A 26,821-nucleotide genomic window follows, 5' to 3' on the forward strand; every position below is an offset into this window, starting at 1 on the left:
GTTAAAGAAACAAAAATGCTGGGGGGGATTTTTATGACATTTTGTGGCGTGTGGTGATAATTCTTAAAAGGGACCAAGAAGGAACAAATGAGCCCCGAGCTCCGACGCCGAAGAGTTCGTGCGTGAGAGCTAGAGGGGGGAGTGCGCCGGGTGTGTGTGGGAGTGGAGGATGGAAGTGGGGGGAGAAAACCTACAAAATGAGAGTCCGCCGCTGTGGAGGAACAGAAGCGAGAGCGCGCTGAAGAAGCCAGATGTACCGTGATAATTAGCCGAGGATATTAATGGGAATAACGGGATTATGAGGATTTGAGGAGAAGTCACCAGAATCCGGTGTCTCGCAGGGCGAGGGATTAAGTTAGGCGTCTTTACTTCTTCCCTCTGCCGTTATGGGGATAGACCGGCGGCGGAGAGCATCGCTGGCTCTCACCTTGAACTTTCTCGCCTTGTTCCTGGCTGTGTCGGCTCTCACCACCAGCTACTGGTGCGAAGGGACACGGAAAGTGGTGAAGCCGTTCTGCACAGGACCGGTCACCACCAAGCAGTCCTTCTGCATCAGGTTCAACAGCACCAACATCAACGACACGCGGCTGGTGCAGTACATCTGGGAGACCGGGGAGGACAAGTACGTGTTGAGGAAGTTTCACACCGGCATTTGGTTCTCCTGCGAGCAGAACATCAACATGACCGGTAAGTTTGGTTTTCTACAGAAGTAACGGCGGACTGACGGCGGGACCGCTGTGCGCGCTGAGGAGGTGCGTCACGGAGGGAGACGTGCTGCTCCAGCTGCGATGAAATAAAATTAAAAGTCCGGGTTTTAATGCATTGACTTTTACGTTCAGTTCCACATCAACAAGGACTGGATTTGGGGATTAATCACGGAAACTACTGAGAAAATTACATGGAAATGTCACCAGGAAGTCATAATCTGACAATGAGTATTATATTTAACTAACAGGTTTTTGTGCCCATTGTTCAAAGGATATCAGATAGAGAAGTTCATAGACAGATTTATATAAACTCAGGTTCAGGATGTAATGTCAGTACACGCAAAGACATTTAAATTGCAAACACAAATACATGAATAAAACGCTAATTAATCACAATTTAGTAATATTTATGATTAAACAAGCAGACAATGGAATAATCATGTCTGGGAGCCTGAAAAGAGCAAACTAAATATATGTAATGTTGATTAATTGAATTATTCTTGGAATAGTTTTTATGGGCAAAAACATGAACAAAGCAAGGTTAAAGGTATATTTCACCCGCTTCAGTGGTTCTTCTATCACTGAGTGTGAAGCACTACGTGTCCGTGTGCAGACCACCATAAATGCATTTGTTGCACTGACAGTAGAATTTCTGGCCAGCACACAGCTATACGCTGCATTTCAGGCAGAAGACTGTGACACCCTAAGAGGGGGTGAGGGGGGTTGGGTATTCTTGTTACTACATAATCACAGACTGGAACTTTTTCTTTAAAATTTTACATCGTAACTTTATCTTTGTGGAATATGGAGGAAAAACATATGAAGTCTGACATGCTATCAGCTTGGTACATGAAATAAATGTTTAATTTACGTTCTTTTACAGGTGAGAATTGCAGAAATTTCCTTTATGTTGCACCATCAAACGAAAGAGGTAAGTTTTTTTGGTTTTTGTTTGTTTTTGGGTTTTTTTACATATAAAATGTTACTGCAAATAAAGACTTTTTCAGGGACATGGCAAAATTCTCAGTCAATCAGAGCCTTTATCAGTTTTGTCATCTCAAGGCTTAAAATAACCCAAAGATCTCTGTCATCTGTATGGCTGCTTTCTTGTGACTCTAAATAAGCAGATGAATCTGAAGTGGACGTTTCAGTAATTTTGTCAGTGTGATGAAATGCTGGCCAAAGTCATTTGGTTCTCCACTGACCCTCTTTCAGATATTTTTTTCTAGACATTTGTTTAAGCGTCTTTAGGCCTCCAAGTGATGTATTAAGTTTTTTCTTCATCTTCATCTTCTTCTTCATCAGCACTGACTTCCTGTCATTTGAAAGTGAGTCAGGTTCCACCCCAGATTTTTTTCTCACATAATTATCCTATATTGGAAAAAAAAAATCAACAGCTATTGGTGACACCATGGAGTTGTGGATGACCTAATCACTTGTGCTGCTGCTAGGCAATAAGAAACCAAAACAGTAAATCAATCAGATCCACGTGGTTTTCTCCCAGTTAATTAGTGCCCCGAACGCTGCTGTTGTGCTAAAATCTGCCTCTCGTTGCATTCTCGGTGTTTAGCACACAGAGTACAAATGAAAGAGGATCTTGGTCTCTGGGTCTGACAAAGTCAGTGGGGAAGTGCGTTAAACATGCATTTTTCTGATGGTCAATCTCATATTCTCGTACTATTTCAAAATGGGGATTAAGCCACATCTGGGTCTTGGGTGGAGGTTGGAAACAGTCATCATGATGTCACGCACTGGTTGATGAACTACCATAGCCACAAAATAATCTTTCTGTTAACTTCCTGCTTTTGTTTTTCCAACCCAATATGAAAAACAAGGGGTGAGTGTGGATGAGAGCCCACAGACACTAACCCCCCTTGAAACAGCAACTTGTCAATCAGAAAATAGCCACACCCTAAATCATAATAATGTTTTGATCCCAAATGAGACTGACATAGAAAAATGAACAAAACCTATATAGCACATTAAACTTCATGATTAAGATCATGAAGTCATTAGGAAACTAATAACTGATGTCATTTTTAAGTAGGAAGCAGGGATATGCTCTCATGGACTTAGATACAATTGTACTTCTTGCTGTAACCCTCTGCAGGCTGTTGGAAAGAAAGCAAGTTGCTATGAGCTACTATTTATGTCCTATTTATTAATGTCCTAAAGTAAACCAAGCAGAAGAGAAAAATATCTGTGCTATATTTCCTGGCACCAACAGTGCCATTAATTAAGCAGATCCTCCCGTGGGTCACATTCACAGGGTCAAAAATGTTTCCCAAAATCTCAACTCCTAAATTTTAATTAGAGCTAGCACGTAGTGAATATATTATGTATATTATGTTTGATACTCAGTTTTTCTTATTCATTTTTTCTCAGTCAGAATTTTATAGTAAAAGTTCAGTTTATTTTGTCAGGAGGCAGTACGACATGACAGAGAAGATACGTATTGTACCAGACTTAGCAAAACAAAAAAATTATTTTTTTATCATAAAAAAATGGGAATATTTTCTAGACCATCAGCGGGGAAGAGAGGGGAAAATGTCAATCCAAAGCCTGATTATTCCACTGAGCCCAACCTGCTTCTTTATTTCCAGAAAAAACTGACAACAAGGTTTTTTGGGAGGGTTTCACTCAGTTGTAGTTGCTGTCAGAAATCTTCCTTTTTGTGTCATTTATAGACAGAGGTGGGTAGAGTAGCCAAAAAATTGTACTCAAGTAAAAGTAGCACTACCTCAACATAGTTTTACTAAAAATAAAAAGTAGCCATCCAAGAAATTACTCAAGTAAGAGTAAAAGAGTATTTAGTGAAAAAGGCTATTTGAATACTGAGTAACTGATCATAACATCTGATTTAATTTTTAAAAATGAGATAAATGGTAAATGGCCTGTATTTATATAGCGCTTTACTAGTCTCTAAGGACCCCAAAACGCTTTACACATCCAGTCATCCACCCATTCACACACTGGTGATGGCAAGTTAGATAATCAGACAGACAAAAATATAAAGTTTAGTGCAAATTTTAAAGACTGAAAAGCAAAAAAACATGAACATAACATGATTACAAAATAATAAATCTAAGCAGAAGAAACACTTTTCTAATTCATTATTGAACTAATATTTAGAGAAGGTGATATAAATATATGTTAGAATAGTATAATACTACAGGTAAAATACTTCCAGTGACAGTATATGGTGTTACTTTATTTCTCCAAATGGCACAACAGACTCAGCAGATAGAACAACATTAAAACAACAAATAAGAAGTCTCACTTCGACATAAACTGTAGATTTGTGTCTGTGTCTCGTGCATTTTTGGTTAAAACGTTTATTATTCATTCAGTGAAGTTACTCACACTGAGTAACCAGACTTTTTTCTCAAGAGTAGCAATACTTCATAACAATGTTACTCAAGTAACAGTAAAAAGTACAGTGTAGTAAAACTACTCCTAAAAGTATTTTTTTCCCAAAAACGTACTCAAGTAAATTTAACTGAGTAAATGTAATTAGTTACTACCCACCGCAGTTTATAGCTCACTCCTCCACTAAAACCAGATCCCCAAAAATGCCTTATTTCAGTATATTTCAGTAACACAAAGAACTGTAGTGCCTAAAAACTACAGCGTACATCTGTTTTAGAAAAATATTGCTGTCTTAAAATAAGAAAAAACAATTAACTGACACCTGTTTTGAAAGACTGAGGTTAACTCCCTCAGACAATGGCAGGCTAACACTTTGTTTCATTCAGTTGTTTTATACAAAAAGAAGAAAATTCAATAAAAATGCCATCTTTATCCTTTAATCCCTCCTACACACATGTGCTTCTTTCTTTTCTTTAACTATGCAAACAATTAACTGTGTGCAGACATGTAAAATGCTGCATAACAAGATGTGGGCAGCAAATTAGTAATCTGTAACCAGGCAACTCCATATGAGCCTCGCCGCAAAGACAAAATAGATCCTCGTATAAAGAGATCTTCAGCGACTGAAACAATAACTTGGATGCCAGACTCTTTAAACAGAAGCCTGTACCGTTGTCCCTGTACAACAGGTTTAGAGCATCCATCTCTTTGCAAACCATTTGCCAGCATCATGATTAAAATACTAGGATTTAGCAAAACAAAGAAACATTTCTATGGAAGGGGCTTAATTGCAGTGTTTTAAAGCCTCTATCTTTTCCACCTGCCTAAATTAAACTGAAGAAATCTTTTACTGAAGTCAATTTAAAGCAAGCAAGAAAAAGAATTTTTAGCTGAAGGACGTATTTCTGTCCACAATTCATTCAGGGATATTTTGGGTAACAGGCATGTTACGTTTATTACACACCTTATGATTAATTAACCACACACTAACTGCCTGCCCTTGGGTGATATATGCAATTACACTACAGCGTACACTGACAGGTTTTTAAATCCGCTGATATTTTGTCCTAACACGTATATAGACTCCAGCTCAGAATGCTCTGCGTCTCTGGGTAGATCATGCTCTGTATCCTCTCCCTGACTGTGAAGGTTAATGATACGGGGGATGGGGTTGCCGGTGCACCTTTCTCCACTCACTCTTCCCCGCTTCCTCTGCCTTTTCACGTCTCTGCTCCCTTCCTTCACCCTTGCTCACCCATATTCTCCCTCACGCCCCAATTTCCCTTCTCTCTCCCCACGACGTCACACTTCAACACCACCATCCACACAACTTGATTTTTTGTCTTCTTCCTCTTGGCCATTACTTTGCTATAACAAACTGTTTTCACAGGTGTGCTGTGGCTGTGCATAGTTGCAGAGTGCCTCTACATTCTCCTGCTGGCCACCGGAGGCATCCTTATGTCCATAGAAGTGTGTCACATCGGCAACGTCATCGACGGGCTCAAGCTCAACGCCTTTGCTGCCATATTCACTGTGCTGTCAGGTGAGAAGCATTAATATAATTACCATCTTTGCCATCAAGTTAGTGAAAAGCATCAAATCAAATAGTTGTGATTCAATGAGCGCTATTTTTGTTCATGTTTGTTTTGTGCTCTCCAATGAAAAGATTACAGATACTGTGATTGTTGTCAGTATCTTTTTCCACTTTAGATGAGAAGAGCTTTTATTTGGACATATTACTAACTATACTATATATAACTATATGTTGCTGCCATTAGTGAGTCTTATAGCCTCCCAAAAGTCAACTGGAAAACCTTGAAACTAGGTTAACTGGCTTCCAAAGTTAGAACTCATTGTTGTTCTCTTGCGTTAAAGGGAGGATTTTCAGTAAAGCCAATCATATGTGGGTAGCAGATACTGAGTATCTTCTTCTGCTTTCTACGTGTTTGTAACCAAAACCTGCTCAGACAGCGTTGGTCAGTAAAATAAAGTATTGAAATTTAAATCAGAAAGATGCTGCTTCCAGGAGTCTTTGTCTTCCATTTGTCACATATAAACTGATATGTTGCTTCCATTACTATTACTCCAGTTCATAACCGATAGTGTTCCATTGTTTGATTTTCATATCCAGTTATGCTTTTATTGCAACTATTTTAGATATGTGTCGTACTTAAAAAAAAGAAGAAGAAGCTATTGCTAATCCAGTGCTTTCCAGATGATTTTTTTGCAGGATGGGCCAAAGTCTTACAGTACTTTTCTGCATTCATTCAACTCATTCAATGTTTAATTGAGTCATTTTGACCAGTTCTCCAGCAACACTGGCTGAAATGCAGCCACAGCCTCTACCATGTTTTACAATTGACTTTAGACAGTCACTGTTGTACCTCTCACCTGATCTCTTCCATGCATATTGATGAGGATATACATTGGCAGTTCTTCCCATCTAGTTCACAAGCTCCCGAAAGAGTGTAACAATATGCCCTGAGGGGGGGGAAAGAGGTGTTTTAGAATTTACCCCCCTCCAGGTAAAAAGTAGTAAGACAGATCAAGGACATTGGAGGAAATCTGGAGCTTTAGATGAAAACCAAAGCAGACAATTCAGATTTTTTATACTTAGCTCTGCATTAAGGGGTTGTGATGTCATCTTTGTACACGGGATGATGAAAGAATCTGAGATGATGGAGGAGCTGTCAGCCATGCACTCAATGTAAGGGACAAGGACAGGGCATGATTAGTTCCTGGAGGCAACTGCATGCTTGGGTAGGCTGGGGCTCAAATGGGAGGCGTTAGAACTGATGGCTGTCCTGTTTTTCTCTACTTCAGACTTTCCAAAAACCTGTGAATTGTGGTGGATCGTGGTCTCTTTGGTGTTCTGGTTTGATTATTGCTAAGAGACTTGACAGCCAGGTTTGTTATCAAATGCGCTGATAACTTGCACTATGAAGAAGAGCATATGAATTTGAATTCGAGCCATTTTTCAGTCAGTTGTAGTTTTTGTCGTGGTTTAAGCCATGCTCTCCTTTTTACAACTCACTAAACTATTAAGTTTATATTTATTTAAGGAGGAGGAAGTTAGCCTACCTTGCAAGTTTTTGCAAAAACAGAATATTTATGGATTGCTATAGTGCTGAAATGTGGAAAACTATCAAGAACCACATTTTGTTTTTTGTGGACAAGGGCCTTTCCCTTATTTTTGCACGCGATTACATTGGATAGCATGAGAATCTGAAACTCCAAAGTGAAACTTTCTTAACCTCCCTTAATGGCAAGGTTACTATTAAATTTTATTAGGTCCTGTTGAGGCATTGGCAGCTCCTGTGCACTCAAGAATGTATTTTTCAGCATTATGTAACGCACAAAAAGACAGCATCCTGTAACTTCACCTGATTTTGGTAACATACCGATGCACCAAATGAATAGTGACAGTATTGCATTGATGTTAGGCTCCTTGTCCATGAAGTCACCGCATTCTTTGCTAATATAAAACTGAAAAGTCATGCCCTGTAGAGGACCCCAAAATAAAAATTAACATTTACTGCAGGAACGTTTATCCAAGCTTTAAATACACTTTTGCTAAGTACTGTAAGAAAACTATAGCAAACGCTTGAGATATATACTGATTTTATTCCGTTTCTGTTTAACTTTAAAACCACTGAGTCCTTAGTTCTGCTTCCTTGTTGGCATTTATCCAGTCATATATTCAGGCCAGTTGTAGCCTCTCAGCCCTGAAAAGATTTCCAGCCGGTTTGCAGTCTGCCTCCCTCTCTCGGTGGAGGAATTAACAATGACCTTCTCTCTAATCCACTCTGTGAAAATGATCCCGACCACCACACTCTGGGCAGTGATTCAGCAATGAAAGATACTCGACTCCACGACAGTGACTCACAGCTTTTTGCTGCTTTGACAGGTGAAATTCAGAAAATGTGTTTTTAAAAAAACAGAAAAGGCTACAGGCTGAAGAATCGTACAACCTGTAAAACCGAGGTCCACACTTTGACCAATTTATTTAATGCTTAAAGGTTGTAACATATGTGTGTACTGTATCTATTCTTTAACTACAGGCAGTTCTAGTTAGACTATAGAAAAGACGCTTGTAGGCCTGGAGTAAAACTGATGCTATACTTGATCCACGGCTCACCCAAAATATGATAGCATTTTGTGAAACACACTTACCAGCTTTTGTTATGTCAGTGACATGAGAGAATCAGTACTCTTCTCATCTCTGGCTAGAGACACATATTGTTTAGCATTGCTCAATTTAAAGACCTGAGGCAGCAGAGAACAGCTAGTCTGGCTTTATTGAAATATGTCTAAAACATGATAACGTCATAAATTAGCATGATGTGTTGGATTTGTTTAATCCATTCATAAACCGAAATGCAGTAATGTGCAAAAGTCTTGAGCCTTCTCATTTCTTGATATATTATGAGGAAAACGGGAAATACATGCAGAGACTGAAACATGCAGTCCTACAGCATATATGTAAAAAAAAAAAAAGAAAAATCCCCCGCTTGCCCCTGTGGGCGGTCAATCCTTCAAGCTCGGGTCCTCTACCAGAGGCCTGGGAGCTTGAGGGTCCTGCGCAGTATCTTAGCTATTCCTAGGACTGCTCTCTTCTGGAAAGAGATCTCCAATGTTGTTCCCGGGATCTGCTGGAGCCACTCGCCTAGCTTGGGAGTCACCGCACCTGGTGCTCCGATTACCACTGGGACCACTGTTACCTTCACCCTCCATATTTTCTCGAGCTCTTCTCTGAGCCCTTGGTATTTCTCGAGCTTCTTGTGTTCCTTCTTTCTGATGTTGCTGTCATTGAGAACTGCTACATCGATCACTACGGCCGTCTTCTTCTGTTTGTCTACCACCACTATGTCCAGTTGGTTAGCCACCACCATTTCGTCCATCTGTACTGGATATCAGCCACTTACTCTATCTGCCGGTGGTACATACTGTGCAGGGGCCTGTCCTTCCATGATGGTTCCTCGCCTTCCTCTTTCTTGGGTTTCTACTGCCTGAGGTATTCACTGAGCACGTGGTCGCTTGGGGCCATCTTCCTGATGTGTGTATATATATATATATATATATATATATATATATATATATATATATATATATATATATATATATATATATATATATATATATATATATATATGTGTGTGTGTGTACTGTATGATAACAATATATAAACAGTCTGAACTGTTTTTCAAGCTTTCTTCTAAATGAAACAGACTTGAAGTAGACTTCAGGATAGTTTTCCAGGCTCCTTGATGGACATTCAAAGCACTTCTTTGGATGCTGGTTGCCTCTTTTTCAGTTCTCTGTCAAAATGATCCCACACTGCTTCAATATCAATGTTGAGATTCAGGCACTGGGAAGGCAAATCCATGACTGATAGTGTTCATTTTGTGCTTTTCTGTTCTGTGTTTCATTGTCATGCTGAAAAAAGCATGACAAAAAACCAATCAGATACTTTCCAAATCGTTTTGCATGGTGGATTAAACTCCGATGGCACTTTTCTGTGTTCATAATTTTATCAGTTTTATCAAGATCCCCAACACAGAACCATGACAAAGCCTGCCCTGTGTTTCATAGATGGTTGTACTTCTCTCCTGACCTTCCCAGAACCACACTGACAACGATTTAGATTCTTGTAATTTTTTAAAGTGATCCTGAGCTATAGTTTTCCAGGCTTTCTGAAGGTCTTTCAAAGTTTTCCTGTGGACATTGGCTGCTTTTTCACTCATTGTCATTCTAGTCTACTTTCTGTTTTTTAAGCCACTTAACATCACTATGACTCACTTAAACATATAAGCTGGTCAGATCCACAATAACATTTTCTGCTTGCATCAAGCTTGTAACTTTGCAGACATCTTGAAACCTAATTTAATTAATTAGCTAAATTAACTGTAATTTCAGTGGTCACTGGAACATAAATACTGCATGTATAGAATCACCAGTAAAACCAGAATAAAAGGTGTTTTAAAATGCTTTTAATGCCCAATACTGACTTTCCTACTGTAGGAAAGAAAAACTGTTCATTTTGGTAAAAGGTCACGACAAGGAGAGTCTCTATCAAGAACAATGTGGATACAGAGCAGTGTCCGAAAGCATTACAAAAAAATGGAAATATTACGTTTGCTCAAACCCAACAAAACTTTACTTCTTTGATCTAACTCTAAGACAAGACATTGCTTTGATTGATGCTTTTCTTCAAATAGTCTGTTTTAGTGAAATGTATTTTGTTGGAAATTGGTGCAAGAATGAGGTTTTTGTCTCTGCTTGGATCAAATTTTCTGTCATATTTGTCTTTTTCAAAGAATCCGGCTTTATGTCTGTGAAGGAAAGCCCCTGATCAGAAGGCAAAGTTTTTAAAAACTTTAAGAGACCAAGAAGATTAGAGAAATTCATTCAAGAGACATATATGGATATGTGGTGAGCCTGAGGCTGCATATTGATTAGTTTGACGTTAGAGTTGGATTCCCCCTAGTCTGACTGTTGCTTTGATTTTAGTACAGAGTAACCCAAGTTCTCTTTTGATCCTGTTGGCATATGAGGCAATGACGGAGCTATAGTCTTACTAGTTAAGTGTCCTCAAAACTTCATATCGTGTATCAGGTGCCTTCTTAATCCTATATGACTTTTTTTTGCAGATGAATACACTGGGAATGACCTACTTTTTCCTTAAACTGGAATATTTACAAAAAAAAGAAGTAAAAAGCAAATTGAAAGTTCTCATTCAAATAGATTTGTATAAAAGTGATATGGGTAATGCATCATATTTATCGTCATGACATCAGCACCACCCCACCCTGCTTGTAATCACAATTACTTCAAACCTACATTGCCATTACATTCAAATCACCACAAACTGTATATAAAAGATGGATGCAAGTGTCTTAAACATGCATTATTTCTAATGGCCAGCAGGGAGGGATGTTCAAAAAGGCATCAAGCTACATGGAAGTCTATGGAAAAACAGCCTTCAGCTCCTTTGACCTTAGTAAGACTTTTCCTGATCAGTTCAGATCAGTACCTTACATATTCCTCTGGTTATCAGTTTTATCACTCCTCATTTTAAAATCACCAAGATGGCAACAGTACTAACACTCTGCTCAAGCCTTTAAAGTTTGAGTTCAGGTGACCATCTTTTGCCTGGCATAGACTCAAGTGAGAAAATGCACCTCCAAACCTATTGTCAGTTTAAAAAACTGGTGAAGGTTTAAAACGCTGTAGCAAGGATGTTATAAGATGGAAAAGATAACTAAGATTTACCTGATTTTTTTATTTGTCACTTGTTAATCATATTGACAGTTTGCTTTTGTGTCGTTGTGGATTGTGCATCACTGTGAATCGTGAGACTTTATTATCTCCTTTCCAAATGGGAATCTCTGAGACTGACAAATGAAGCTAATCAGAAGTGCCAAAATCTGCAGTTCCTTTAATGGCAAACTGAAGCTAGATCCATATGTGAGTCAGTCCCCCAGACTCCAGTGTTGAAATGCCCAAGTAATTGGCATTTAAAAAGCCATTACTTTACAGTAAATGGATGTAGACGATGCTGGATGATTTTATTTTATCTTCTATTTATTTCTGGTGCATTTTACTGGCAGGGGCAGGCTGAAGGTTGACACCTTTTCCAGGGTCTGTCTATCACAGCAGAAAAACTACTGACCATCACTCAGTCATCCTGTTGTGGTCTTGTGATATTTTCATTTTCACCTGATAGGTGCTGAACCTAGCATGCTCTCCTGCAACTAAACTCAGGAGTCGTGTTTTCACACACTTACCCAGTGTTTTGCCAGCTGTAACGTTCAGTAAGATAGCGAGTGAACTCTCAACCCAGGCCGTATGTGTCATGTTTTATTTATATATGGCTCGCTGTCTGAAGAAGTGAGCTGTTTGCATAAATAGAGGGGGTGAAATCTGTGAGGCTGGTACTCAAGTGTGAGTGTAGTTTTTATTTCTCTAAAACACAAAATCATTTAGAATTTTTTTACGGCTTTTGTTGCAGTTCGTCGGCTCTCAAACATCAACGGTTTAGTGTCCTTGTAACAGTTTGTTTCTCTTTTTAATGGGCTGAATATGTTATGTTAATGAGGTCTGAGCTGAAATTTTATTACACCTGTCAGTTATGTGACGTATGATGAGGCGTGTGAGGTGATGATGAAAAACAGACGTATTGGGGAAGTAAAAGAAAGAGAGGCTTACTTTGATGTGAGGAATGAACTTAAGTTGAGCTGAATTCGGGTAATTAATGTGAGCAATGTGAGTAAAAACTTCAGTTTTTGTGCTGAGTGTGTGTTAAAAAAAATAAAAACTGTGGTTTTAATAGCGGGTGCCTGCGGAACTGCCAATTTGTTCCAATAGTAAGAGTGGTCATGCTAACTGTACTGTGTGTGACAGAGACTGCTGCTCGTTAGTGTATAAAGAGCCTGAGGGGACAGAAGGAAATACTGAGCAATCTGGAGCTATTTTAGGTGATACTTAACAATCTGAGAAAAATGTGACATGTTTCTCATAAACAAAACCAAAAAAGCATTTGTATTCCTTTAATTATATTTCGCATTACTTTTAGAAAATCTTTTTAAACATTGCAGTTTATTAAAAAAACAAAACGGTTATGCACCATTTAAATACAGCTTATTAATACAATTTTTCTTGATATGAAAGAATCTTTTCTGACTTTTTCAAAAAAGCAAGTTTCTCCAAACTCTCTATTCTCCATTTGTGTTACACTCTAACTTGCCAACTGTCAGCTATTTTCTGCCTTTTTCATGCTGCCCAAACAAAAGGAGCCTCAAAGTTTCATTCTAATGAGAAAGCTATACACAAGACAAACTCTGAAACTCTGGCTTTTTCCACTGGACCATATAGATGAAAGGAGTTCAAAACATAGACTTGCCTTCAGTTGATAAGAGCACATAAAAAGACCTCTCTGAAAACTACAAAAACACCTTTGAAAATGTTCAAGTTTTCCTATTCACCTTGCTCTGCAATGTTTTATCTCAAATAAATATGAAATAAAATATCCATAAAAATTAAACTCTACTTCAAAGAACACATGCTCTGGCGGATTAGATTAACAACACTTACCGGTAATACGCGTGTTCTCAATTTTAACAACTTTTTTTTTTTCACCTTCCAGCACCTTGTCTTACTACCTGCAGCTTAAAGCAGCTGATCTCCAAAGCAAGAGAAACGTGGCACAGCAGCAGCAACAAGTTTACTTATCTCTGACATGGAGACAAACATCTGCTAGATAACCACACTTTCTGTTTCTATTTCTTAAATTAGTGTGTGCCTAGTGTACTAAAGTGTGCATGGATGTGTTGCTTGACTACTTAAGGCACAATGAACCTGTAGTTATTTAAGAAACTACCAAAATATAACAAGAAGTAACAATTTGATTTTATGTTGGAGGACTGCAGATGTTTTATATGTACAGAACAAATATTTCAGTGTCAGTGGAGTAAAGCAATCGTTATGTTAGAGAAATCATCTGCTCACCAAGTATGTGTAACCTAGTGACAAGCCTGTGAATGCTGGCTAGTAGCACAGTAACACAGCAGTACTTGTTTTTTCAGTCCTGTATGCTGGGCTGCATATTGTATGCTTACAAGTGTACTAATCTATCCTTAGATGCTGAAGAAAAACAGGACGCCTACAAGCTCAGGAGAAGCTATATTAGCACAGTAAAAAAAATATGCATAGAAGATGCACCTAGTGCAGCTGCTGTGATAGTGTAGGTAAGTAGAAATGCACAGATCAACCAGCCAAAGATCAGAATCAAACGAGTTCCAGGATTCTCAGCCCTGACTGACCAGTCAGCCTCATGTATGACATATTATGAGTCGTCCTGTTTCATGCCTGTGAAAAATCCACAGTGGTGCAGGGAAATGGTTGTGTGCACACTCACAGGCATACACTAATGCCACATTCCTTAATAAGTTGGAATTTCTTAGTGTCACAATTTGAATCTTGAATGCCCCCTCAACTTGGATTTCCCACTTGGAAGGTTGGAGTAGCCCTACCAACCCTCGAGGTAACGGTCCAAGATGGCAGCACTGAACATGAGCAAAAGTAAAACTGTAAAACCTGTCCTGCCAATGTTGTGTATGTGTGACTGACTAAACAAGCCATATGCAGAGCACTGACCAGGCTCTATACATGAATGTGCTCCAGCTGTTTTAAAAGCAAAAAAGTTTTATGTTGTATTGATACATGAATGGCTCTAACTAGCTTATCTACCTAGCAAATCCTGTTTTTCTTTTTTGGAAGGCCAAGTTTAGAGGTATTTGGACCGCAGCAAAACATGCACTATGACTAAAGACACAACCCACTATGAAAACATACAAAACACCTTGAAACAAAATTATTTGTTTACATTGTAAAGAAGCTAACAAAGACAACAACCCAGTTTTAACCAACATAATTTAATATAAAAAGAGCAGCTTAGAAAGGCAGCTTCTCAGAAGTAAAGATGAGGAGAACCATCCATCCATTTGCTTCTGCTTATCCTTTTTCAGGGTCGCTGGAGCCTATCCCAGCTGTCTTAGGGCAAGAGGCAGGGTACACCCTGGACAGGTCGCCAGTCTGTCGCAGCGCTAACACATAGGCACAGACAATCATTCGCACTCACATTCACTCCTATGGGCAATTTAGAGTTTCCATTGAACCTAACCCCCCTAAGTGCATGTCTTTGGACTGTGGGAGGAAGCAGAGAGAACCCACACAAACACAGGGAGAACATGCGAACTCGACAAAAGAAGACCCCGTCCTGATCCTGATGGTAGAATTAAACTCAGGACCTTCTTGCTGTGCGGCAGCAAAGCTGACCACCATGTCACCATGCTGCCCCAGTCCCACTGTTCAAGAACATGTGTCTATAAGTTGTGGGAAAATTTCATAATAATGATCTTCAGTGTAATTGTGAAGCCTGTGAATGCTCTCTTCTTGTAGTCAGAGGAATTGAAATTTGAAATTAGTGTTTTCTTTTTTTTTTGCACACATCCTCCTGACTTTTTCGGTGAAGTCCTTGCACATTTCAGCAAGCCATATTTCTCATGAACCACATACTGCAGATATTAAAACAGCGTTGGTTTGTAGTAGAAGAGTGAAGTTGTTCAGACCTTCAACCTATAAACATTTGAAGCATTGCAAAATGAAAAATAAAACAAAGAAGACCCAACACTGTTGACTAGGTAGAATACTATATCAGACAGTATTAGGGCAGTGGTGTTAAAAAAGGGGTACTACACAGTAGTAAACATGTCCCTGTACCACACTGTTAGACGTGTTGCTGCCATTAAATTACAATAAGCTAATATTATTTATCAGTTTAAACAATTGGGTTTATTCTTTTCTTACTTACACTTTATACACTATTCCAACTTTTTGGTATTGTGGTTCTATTATTTACTAATATTCCAATACGAGGGAATATGTTGCACAATATCTCTCAACAATAAATGTTTTTCGGTCTGTACTAAAATAATTCTGCTGTGTTCTTGTATGAAATCACACTGTGACGTCCTGTTTCTGATGTTCTGACCAGATACTCAGAAAAAGACTGTTCTTCAGCCAACTGGAATTAGACGAGGCATAATGCCCCACAAGAGAGAGAAAAACAATTCATTGCTCTTCGTGTGTTTGTGACTTTGAGTAAAGCATATTGTTTGTGTATAATCTTTCACATGAGAGCATTGCAGATTAATGACATGCCCCTACTTGCAGTTTGGTGTTGTTGCTGTGCATAATGTATAGCTACAATTTGATAGGTCTGACATGCCGAAAAATGAAAAGTGTAAAGTTTGACATATCCTGTGACCGGTATTGTATTAGCCACAAAAAACACATGTATTTTTTCTTTTTTCATATCCGCTTTGTCGTATGACAGATTTCTCATGCAGTTCTAAACGCAGGATTAAAAGCTCAACCACCTTTTGTACACTGGATGAATAGTCATTTTCCAAACAGCGTGATAAAGGACAAATAATCCTTAGTGTCAGACTTCAGTTGTAGCTTGTGCACAATGACAAAACAGATTAAAAAAATCTAGGTGCCCCCTGTTGACTGTGAGAGAGCTTTGCAGCACAGATTAGGCTAAACTGCTTTCTCGATGTTGTACGGCTGAACTGGATCAAAAGCGTCACATCTCTGAGGCTGCTTGTATATGTTAAGTGCTTTGACACTAAAAATAAATAACCTTGCAATGGCATGTATTGACTTCTTTTGGAAAAAAGTGACCTTGTGTTAGGAGAACAAGCATAATTTCCAGATGACAGAACGTGCTGAGACTCGGGACTGCGATTTGTTCCACTCATCCTGATGCACGGCTGCCTCTGATCTGCATAACATTATGATAATGTAGCACTGTCATATCTTTAGGAATAAACATGAGCTCTGATAGGGATGAGATGAGAATTTAGGTGTTTGGTACTGAATCTGGTGCACTCATGTTCGGCCCAGGGATTTGTGGAGGGGGGGGGGCTTATGTGGTAATCGGATTGGTAGGCTACAAATCCGTAGCTTTTTATTCCTGTGCTGGTTTGTGGGCAAGGCAAAATCCAGCACAAAAAAATCAGGTACAAAGATGAAAATAATAAATGAAGCGAAGCACAGAAAACCAAGCAAGAGGCAGACGAGGGGAAGAGATGGGAAGAATATGAAAGGACAAAGAGTATACCGGATAAGTGGAAGATGCTGCTAATCTCTACTTTACGTTTTGCACCCAGTTCTTGGTATATATGGATTGGACTCAGTTGATGGCTGCTGAAACCTCCAACAAACAATAGTTGTCCTATTACAGGATGAAAGCACGCCTGTTGAGCATGAGATTTCTTCACATAATGAAAAGGGTGTAAATAAATAGGAGATGTCTTGTAATGTCTGGGCTATCTTTTATTCTAGCTTCTCCAGCTCAGTACAATCTCCCATCAGTGTTATCCAGCTTGCTGAAAGTCAGAGTGTGCTTTTTGTTTCCATCTTTTCCATTCATAAAGAGAAAAAAATATTAAATATGATTTACACAAAGATAGGAAATTTTAACACCTTTGCTGTTTTCCATTTTTTACACAAAATCAGATTGGAATATTTTTCACAGTTGTTCTTTCTCACATTTGCCACAGCAGACAATTTTATCCTGCAGATATGTTTGCACTACTGTAAATAAACTATGCCTGAAGTACACAGGAAGCTGAACTGGTAGATGTAACAGGAAATGGTACCAAGATGCTAAACAGCTTACATTCTAATACATTTAACACTGCAAATGTGGGAGAAGTACAAATGGCAGCAAGCATGTCATTTGTTGGTGTTGTCTATATCTGTTAGTTTTTTCTAATTTCTAGTTTTAATCTCAATTTTTGGCATTTATCCTGCAAACATGCCCAGATAATAAAGAGCTGCTTAAAAAGAACAGAGCAAAAAAAAGCAGTATGAATAAATAATATATGCATAATAGAGAAAGACTCTTTCGTGGCTAGAGTTTTCATTATTACCATCATAAAAGGTGAAACACTGTACTGCGCTATTAATGAACCGTTTGTTTTTTAATAAAATAAAAACTAAAGAGTAAATTTGTTTAGAACGAACAAAAAAGTATGTTTGTGGCAGGCACTGCTGCATCCAGTTAATGGTTCCTCTGAGTATAAAGCTTTATTATCTCTAATTAGTAGTACATTCAAAAACTTCATAATTTTAACAAAGTTGAAAAAAGTTAAGTTAGTTAGGAAAGCTTGTGCATGTTCTTATCCATCATTTTCCTTTCGTATTTTCATGTATTCTACATGGATCTTAAGCTAGTTGGAAAGCTAACTTGCTGCCCAAGATACATAGTTTTACTTTTACTTGCTCAGTATCGCAAGTAAAAGTACAGAATGTTACTGTTTGGGTTTTTAAAATCATTTGGCTAGAAAAAAAAGCTACAGCTACATAAAAACTTCAGCCAATTCACAAAGTAAGCTAACTGTCGCTTGTTTGCTAACTACAGCTCATGTGCTAGCAGTAGCAACAGCATTGCTAATATATTTTTTTTCCTTGTTTAGTCTAGTGTGTGTGTGTGTGTGTGTGTGTGTGTGTGTGTGTGTGTGTGTGTGTGTGTGTGTGCGTGTGTTATTGTATTGCAATGACTCACACGTATCTTTGAGACGAATGTGACCCTGAGGACACTTTGACAAGGCAGTTTTGAGTCCTTTCATAGGTTGCTATATATAGTTCTGTCTGTGGATGTATTTTATCAAATTAATAATATCAGTATTATAGGAGGGCTGATATTAAAAGCTAATATTAGCTTTTTTGATAATCTGCTAGCGACAGCATTTATAATGGCCAATAAATGAAAATTTTAAACTCGAAAAAAGATGTAGGAGAAACACTCCAATCCACCAGGGGTCGAATGTTGGGTGTTTTTAACAGTAAATTATAGGGAAATCTATTTTCCTGTCGTGTGTCTAAAAGAAAAAATATCGCCTGATATATCAGAATATTGGAATGCTAAATCACCACATCTATATCATTGGGGTGCATTGCATCTGTGCTAGATGCTTTTCTGAATGTTTACTGGTGTGCAGTTAGGATTAAAGGCAGGTGAGAATAAGGCAGTGCTGGGAGAAATTCAGCTCTACCCTCCTACCATTACCTGAGGTCTGAGGTCTGGGTTTCTCTGCTCCACTGCTGCCAACACAACCCAGCCACAGATAAGCAGCCAAAACTGGATGGATGAATGTTTCTACAAAATATGTTTTTCACCAGCGTGTTGCTGGTGTAACTCAACTGTTTGATTCAAATGTAGTGTAAAAATTACAATTAGTTAAAAACCTTTGTTGTTTTCCTTGTAAATTGCATATTGGCCTTGAGCTGAGCATGCCTAGCAACAGAAGCTTAAAGGGAACAGGGTTTAGGGAAAAATGAATTGTCTCTCTGTTTTCCCCTTGACTCTCGTGGTCTTCATCTCACAAACAGTGGCACGCTGAGATTGGCTGTAATTACCATATTTATGCCTTCATTTCTTTCATTGCATTAGTTGATCCTATTCCCAAGCAGAAGCCTGCTTACGTGCAAAAGTAAATAACTCCACCAACACTGCTGTATTCTGAAATTTACTGCAAGATTTATTAGCAGCAGCAGCACTGTGAATGGTATTGTTTTCACCTCGTGAGTCAGCTTGTCATCATGGGAAATTGTGGGCCTGGATATACCTACTTTAGCAGGAGCTGCTCACAGAGGCTGTTTTGGGAGCAGTAGCTGTGCCATGTTTTCAAATAAAACGGTAAAATACACCCAGTTTATAATTAACTAATAGTTAATGAAAAATAGTACATTAATTACTCACTAACATAACAAAAAGCTCTCTTCAATGAATGGTTTAAAACACCGACAAAGTGCAGACACAAGGATGGCAAAAGTGAAAGGCAAAGTTACTAGATACTAGTTAGGTCTGCTATAATATATGGTTGGAGATGGTGGCACTAACAAAAAGACAAAAGTGGGAGCTGGTGGCGGAGTTGAAGATGTTAAATTTTTCATTGGAAATGATGGACAAGATTAGAAATGAGTACATCAGACAGACAGTTTGGGATTCATGGATGTAGAGAAGGAGGATATGATGTGTTTGGTGTGACAGAGCGAATCTTATGAGCTTAAGAGATGCACTCAGTGGCCACTTTGTTAAGGTAAAAATACTAATCCATCACTGTAACAGGGACCCAGTGGTTTCAGGTAAGTAGGCATGGTGAAGATGTCCTGCTGATATTCAAACCGAGCATCAGAATGGAGAAGAACGTTGACTTAAGTGGCTTTGACGGTGGGAGGGTTGTTGTTGCCAGGCAAGCTGGTCTGCCTGGCAACAACCTGGTCCTTTCAGAAACTTATGATCTACTGGGTGCTTCCCACATAATCACCTCCAGGGTGTACAGAGAATTGTCAGAAACTGGGAGAAAATGTGTTGTTGATGTCAGAGGTCAGAAGAGAATGCCAGAATACTTTGAGCTGATAAGAAAGCAACAAAGCTCCCTTGGTTACATCTGCAGTACGCAGAAGTGCATCTCTGAATGAACCAGGTGAAGCAGATGGGTGCAGCAGCAGAAGACCACGCGATGTACCAGCTAAGAACAAGAAACAGTGGCACCTGCTGGGTCATAGGCTAGCCAAGATTGAACAACCGCGTGTGATTTAAATGCCGCAGCTTATGTAATATTTTTTAAAAACTTTTTTATCAGAGTTCTCCGTGTTGTTCCCAGTTCCTTGGTGCGCTGCTACTTCTTCTGGTTATTAAGGAATAAATGAGAAAATAATAATGCAGTAGACAAAGAAAAGTTGGTACACCTGAAAGTTGCATTTCACTGTTTATTTCTCACAGTTTTAGTTTTATTTTGTGCTCCACTTGGACTTTTCTGATTGATTTTTCAGCTGTTAGTGAAGTCTTGTCTATTTTTCTTTATGTATTTATTTCGTTTTAAGAATGTGTGAAATAAGTAAAGAAACAGAGAATCAGTGCCTAGTCTGGCCACATAGTTAGAATTTCAGCTCCTGTAATATTTCTCTCTGTATGTGATCATTTGCCAACCCTAAAAGAAATACATTCTGTAGATAGCAGCACTACTCGGTGTGACTCGCTTAAACAGTGACTCACTGTAGCTCAGTACCCCTTGCAGTAAAATGAATAGTGAAGGAAGCATGCAGATTCAGCAAATACAGAGTATGACTAATCAGTCCATGTGACAGTGTTATTGAATTATTAGACCATTAATACTCATTTTTAATAATATTTTAGTTAGTTCTGTGGTTTCATATCCTGGGATTGGTCAAAGGATATGTTAAATAGCTGAGAGGTAGTTAGAGAAAATTCTTCTGCTCTATTTTATTGCGTTCTTAGAGGTTTAAACTTTGTGTAATAGCAGTGTTTGACATGTATATGGTTGCAAACAGCTGCTCGTGTATGCGTCGTCATGTGTTACATTGTGCAATACTGCCATCAAGTGGTGGCTATCAAGAAATACACTTAGCAGGTTCTTTGGCTGCCAGTGTGGGTAAATCTTATTGATTTATCTGTGTTTGTGTACGTGTGTGTGTCCAGGTCTGTTGGGGATGGTAGCCCACATGATGTTCACCACAGCCTTCCAGCTGACAGTCAGTCTGGGCCCAGAGGACTGGAAACCTCAGACGTGGGACTACAGCTGGTCATACATGTGAGTGATGTTGGTTCTTTTTATTTTGCTCCCAAGCAGCCAGACATTCGTGTCATTTTTAAAGTGCTCTTGAACAATAATTCTCCAGGCTTTCTGGAAGTCTTTCAAAGTTTTTGTTCGGACATATAATCTAAAAATCAACAAGGTTTGTGAGTCACTCCAAGCCGAGTTTGGAGAATTTTTCTGAGCATTAAATTCTGACGTCTTTTTTAAATTTATTTGTAGCAAAATCGGTGAACTGACTGTAACTCAACAATGATTCCTTCTAATCATAGTTTTGTACAGATAGCACATCTATAAATTACACATTGTCATGCAGCCATGTGCAACACCATGTGTAAGGACATAACTGCAAGATGTTTTTTGCATGAAACTCCTTTTCTGTCCCATTTAGGATTTGAACATTTATGTTCTGCTCACTGCCAAATACGTGAGCTTGTTAAACTTCAAACATGAGCTTTTACAGGGGCGTTTTTTTGTGTTCCTGTGCCTCCTGGTACAGTAAATTGTCCACAAATTATGCCTTACTTCAATGCAATTTTAACAGTTTGCAAAGCCATCTGTGGGCCAGACTGAACCTTTCAGCACCTCAGTTGTAGCCTACTTTTCAGTCTTTTCATCTGCTGCAATCACAGGTCCAAAAACTGAGCTTGTTACAGTTTTTTCTGATTGCTTAAGCACATTTTTTGTAACTATTGGCTAATTTTGCAAAACTCTTCACACAAATAAGAAAACCTGTCACCCAATCATCAAAACATTGTAGTTCTCTTGCAAAAGCAAACACAGCTAGATTAACTCTTCACACCTTCGTAAAAATGGTGTTTCCGTATCAAACAGTACACACAAGCCATCATCTACTAAGCACACAATGCGCCAATTGCACACTGATGGTATGAATACAAAACACATCTGGCTTTTGCTTCCTCTGTGCACAAGGTAGGCTATGTCAGTTTGAGCTACTTCTGTCATAGATCCATAAGCATAGAGGAATCCAAACTTCAAGTACTGGTGTTTATTCACACACATCAAAACAAACACAAGTGTTTATTTCCAAGTATAGGATTATTTGCAATCGCCATAATGACTATATGGGTTACTTGGTCTGCAGTGAACATGCTTCCTCTGCCCCCAGCATCTGGTCATCTAGCAATTCTGTAAAATAACAATTTCCGTATTTTTACATCAATGGTATTGGTGTGTTTCTCATTGGCATATGGCAGTGCTACAAATCTTTGTGCGAAGTGACTGTACTAACCGATTCTCATTTCAAGATGTCCCTATGGTACTTGCTACAGTGTAGCGGCTCGAGTTAGGCTGGACCCGTTGGCCAGCTACCCTCAGGGTCATTCCACGGTTGATGATATGGTCCACTATTGTAGCTCTGATGTCATCAGCAATTCTATTTCTTACTCTTCCTACCCTTCCTCTCCCCCTCCTCATCTTCCTCTCCCCCCTCCTCGTCTTCCTCTTGCTCCTCCTTGTCCTTGTCGTCCTCTTCATCCTACTTCTTCACCTCCACGTCCTCTTCCTCGGCCTCCTCTACTTCTCACTCTTTCTGCTCCCTCCATTGTACTCCGCACACACAGCTTACCTGTATTATAGTGCTTAGGCTGATTGCAAAGTGAACGAATTATCTAAGAAAGTTTTCACATGTGAAAGTGTGCCAGACAGTTGGCAAATTAGTGTTAATGATAGCCATACATGTGTATACTTTTGCTAGGAGTGTGTTGGAAATTTGGTAATTGAGTGTTGTGCAGTGAATTGTGCCTACAGTTTTGCAAAGTGTGTGTTACAAAATTGCAAACTGAGTGCAAAGCAGTTTTTGTGCTTTTAGTTTTGCAAACTCAGTGAGTGGTTTTGCTATAAGTCTGAATAGTTTTAGAGATTGTGCTACAGGATTCACAGTTAGTGTTTAGGCATTCGGTAAAAACTGTAAGTGGATAAAGGAAAAAGCCCACTCTACAAGATAGCTTAGTCTTTTCTCTTTGTGTCTCCTGTGCTGTTGCTCTCAGCCTACTTTTCTGTATTTCTCCTTACCCCGCTCCCTCCCATTACAGTCTTTGTAGTAATTTCTTTCTTATCCCACTGTTTCACCACTTGGCCCTTTGAGTCCTCACTTGTTTGTTCTCCCAAAGCATTGAAATGATTTGGTAAAATGTTCTATACATTGGTTATTTCATTTTTGATCAATTTAAATTGCACAAGAACAGCAGAAATATGTAATACTTAGTTTAACCATGCATTGCAGTTCTTTTCTCAACTTTTGTTTGCTTTGTGCTGAACTTGGAGCCCAGCTGATATTGAATTTTAAATCACTGAGTACTGGTATCAGTATTCAGTGATTTGAAAGGCAAACATTTCAACAGATTAGCCAATATCTTTTTCTTTTTCTGTGTTGCTAGTGGGAAAGCTTGTATTTATCAATCACTATAAATACTAATGTTGATAAATCAGCACACAGGTAATACTGGCCAGTAACATCAGCCTGACAACAAATGGGTTTGGCTCTAGTTAAACCTCATCAGTTCGATCTTTATTCCTTGCTAAACTAACAATTATGCCTGAATAAAGCAGACAGGTTTGCAGGGCTTTTGTGATGAATCAGCGCCACCCGGAGGACAATTCCTCCTTCACATTGGCTGGACTTTTATTCTGCAAAAACACGATGAAAGCACATAGACAGTTTTTTATCAGCATAGTACATCATTTCTGGTGGTTATTTAATATAGAAAAAAAGAATCTTTTACTCATAAATATCATAATTTATGCATTCTTGTAAATTTAGGATCAAATCACTAAATTACAAAGAAAAGAGAGCCAGTTTTTGGAAGCCACCATCTTGCACCGCTGTCTTGAATACAGCAGACACAGTAGCATAATAGTGTTTTATGTTCATGGCTTGAGATATACGTTGCATGCCTCATTAGAAGATCACAAACAGCTCTTTCAAGCTCCAGCTATTTAGCATTAGTACATGTATATTCTTATCATTTCCTTCTCATTATGCCTCTGTCCTCCTCCTCTGCTTTTGTCTCTTCCTCATTTTCACCTCGTCCTCTTCCTCTTTACCTCAAGCTTCATCTCCTCAACTGAAGTCGGGGCTCTAACACAAGAAAAGGTTCATAAATATGCTTATTTAGTCTCAATATTGTCGCAATTACTTACTCACCGTCTCTGGACAATGAGCTGAACAAAAACAGCAGCTGGTTTTAAGCTAATATTGTGCCAGCTAGTGTGCCAGACAGCTGAGCTAAACAGTAGAATGACACCCTACACTTACTGCAGATGACCAGCAGTCCTACAGAGTTTTTTGTCCTACAGTGGCCAGTGTAGCTGAGATTTATGAACAAGATTCAGTCGACTGCAGTCTGCAGTCTTTTGACATCTATTGGGGTGGCTGTAGCTAAGGCAGTAGCGTAGCACACCTACTAATTAGAAGGTTGTTGGTTTGATCCCTGTCTGTTCCAGCGCTAAAAATGCTAACCTGAAGTTGCTCTCTGATGCATCCATTCAGACTGTGAATGTTTGATAAAAAGGCACCTGCATAGGAAAAACATAGAAAAGTGTTCGTGTGACTGGGTGTGACTGGGTGTGACGGGGTGAATGAGGCAAGTTGTGTGAAGCGCTTAAAGTAGAAAAGTGCGATATAAGCACCAGTCCGTCTACTGGTGAGATTGTACATACTGCACCTTTAAAGTCACCTGTTCCTGATTGCCCTTCCCTCCTTGTATTTAGTCCGTATCTATAAACATGGTTTTTGTGAGGTAGCCATTGTTGTATATGCAATGTTTTCTCTTACTGACTCACCTCTCTGTACCAGAAAACCCATTCGTTATGCTAAAAAGTTCACAGTGTGCTGTCATTAAAACAGATTTAGATTGTCTTAGTCTATAAATGTGTGAATAGCAATTTTTAAACAATGGTGCACACGTGTAATATGCTGCTGTAAAATTGATAACTTATCTAAACAGGCATGTATATTTTTTTTAGCTATTGTTTGTCTTCTGATCCCTAATCAAAGCAACCCCTTTGTTTACTTGTCAAATAATTATTATTACTTGATCGTGACAAAAAAAATTACCTTGACAGTATTTTATGTTGTCACAAAGTAACTGTTTTCCCAAGATATCAAAATAATATGACAACCTGTTTTCAGTAGTCTGAATTTTGGAGGAAAGAGGCTTTTTGTGTTTTGATCATTAAATAAAAGAGACTTTCTATCAAGATAAAGTTTTCAAAATCATATTTTCATGTTTCTATGAATGCTTTCACTTGAGGATGCATTTGTCATACCTAGTCTGCTATCAGTATTTAACCTCTTAAGCCCCAACGCCCCCTGATACGGGGGCAAAAGGTAGGCTTGGGGCTTAAGAGGTTAAAGTAAGGAGGTGGAGGTGCCAGAGTTGAAGAATGTGACATTTTTATTGGGAGTGGCCACGATTTAAATGTTAGTATATCAAAGGATTAGCTCAGGTTCTGTAAAGGATAGAAAACTGAACAAAGGGTGTTGAATATGGAGCAAATGAAGGAGTTCATGGTGTTTTCGTTTCTTTCCTTAGTTTGGCATGGAGCTCCTTCACGGCCTGCATGGCATCCTCAGTCACCACCATCAACCGCTACACCAAAACCATCCTGGAGTTCAAGCACAAGCGCAGGAACATTGAGAAGAACCTGAAGATCAAGCAGAAGCTGTTGGAGCTGGACTCTCCGGAGCAGGTGTGGGACATGTACATCAGCTCTGTGCCGAGCACTGCCGAGGAACTGCTCGACCTGTCGTCAGATGGACGCAAGCTGTCCAACACCTCCATCTTCTTAGACCTCAATGACCTGCCAGATCCACAGGGAGAGGAATACTGCTAGACAAGCAGCGTGTAGCATTTTGAAACATGATTCTGTCACTGTCATGTCCAGTGTCTTACAAGGATGTAAATACTTTAAGGATAATGAGATCATGATTGAGACCTCTGGGGATTTTAAGTGATTAGCCAAAATGTTCAACATTTAGCATCGTAAATCACAGCACTAATTTGGAAGCATATTTCTGGTCACCTGATAAACATAACTCTTGTTTGGTCTTCACCATTCCTGAGAACTACAACAGGATGTTTAATTTCAGGTTTTTCACTGTGTTCAACAGATACTTGCTGACGGGTGATGACAGCCATGAACCCAAAACCATAAAAGCACAGCAGGATATTACATATTTTCAGCATAATAACTTCATATTTAAGGCAGAAGATTTAAAGGTTTGGGGGTTTTTTACACATCCTTAAAAAAATCCAGTTTTAGTTTTATATTCATGCGTCATTAGCAAGGTTACAACAATTATTGTTATTAGCAGGAAGATTATTTACCTTACTTTGAATAAAAAGTCAATTAAAAAAAACTAACTTGCATTTTCAGATCATCATATCATCTTTTGTTAGAAAATAATTTAGCCCTTCACAAAAAGCAGGGAAGGTATTTACTCGGAACTTATTCTGTATATTTGTGTAGTGACAAAACAACAAAAAGATCTGAAAAATAAGCTTTTCACCATTTAAATGATGGTCAAACCTG

The 26,821-nt window shown here is 38.8% G+C and overlaps 1 protein-coding gene across 2 annotated transcripts; it reads left to right on the forward strand.

Annotated features, from left to right (window-relative positions):
- Window positions 1-386: 386 nt before the first annotated feature.
- Window positions 387-26,122, forward strand: gsg1l2b (gsg1-like 2b). 2 transcript variants are annotated; one of them, XM_085360363.1, is made up of 6 exons: window positions 387-687; window positions 1,591-1,638; window positions 5,467-5,619; window positions 21,151-21,262; window positions 24,125-24,132; window positions 25,782-26,122. In XM_085360363.1, exons 1-6 carry the CDS (start codon window positions 387-389, stop codon window positions 26,120-26,122), a joined length of 963 nt encoding a protein of 320 aa, XP_085216489.1. The 2 variants fall into 2 exon arrangements, with proteins under 2 accessions (XP_085216489.1, XP_085216490.1); XM_085360364.1 differs by lacking the exon at window positions 24,125-24,132 and having other exon boundaries at window positions 25,822-26,122.
- The last annotated feature ends 699 nt before the right edge of the window (window positions 26,123-26,821 follow it).

The sequence above is a fragment of the Diplotaxodon limnothrissa genome, linkage group LG8 (genome assembly GCF_057381915.1).
Source record: "Diplotaxodon limnothrissa isolate DT_005_m linkage group LG8, D_limnothrissa_male_GT1.1, whole genome shotgun sequence".
Classification (NCBI taxonomy): Eukaryota; Metazoa; Chordata; class Actinopteri; order Cichliformes; family Cichlidae; genus Diplotaxodon; species Diplotaxodon limnothrissa.

Bases quoted from the DNA above. Each gene is read 5' to 3' on its own strand.
- gsg1l2b (XM_085360363.1), top strand. From the start codon at position 387: ATGGGGATAGACCGGCGGCGGAGAGCATCGCTGGCTCTCACCTTGAAC. The intron at 688-1,590 runs GTAAGTTTGGTT...GTTCTTTTACAG, and splicing joins GCAGAACATCAACATGACCG to GTGAGAATTGCAGAAATTTC. The intron at 1,639-5,466 runs GTAAGTTTTTTT...CTGTTTTCACAG, and splicing joins TGCACCATCAAACGAAAGAG to GTGTGCTGTGGCTGTGCATA.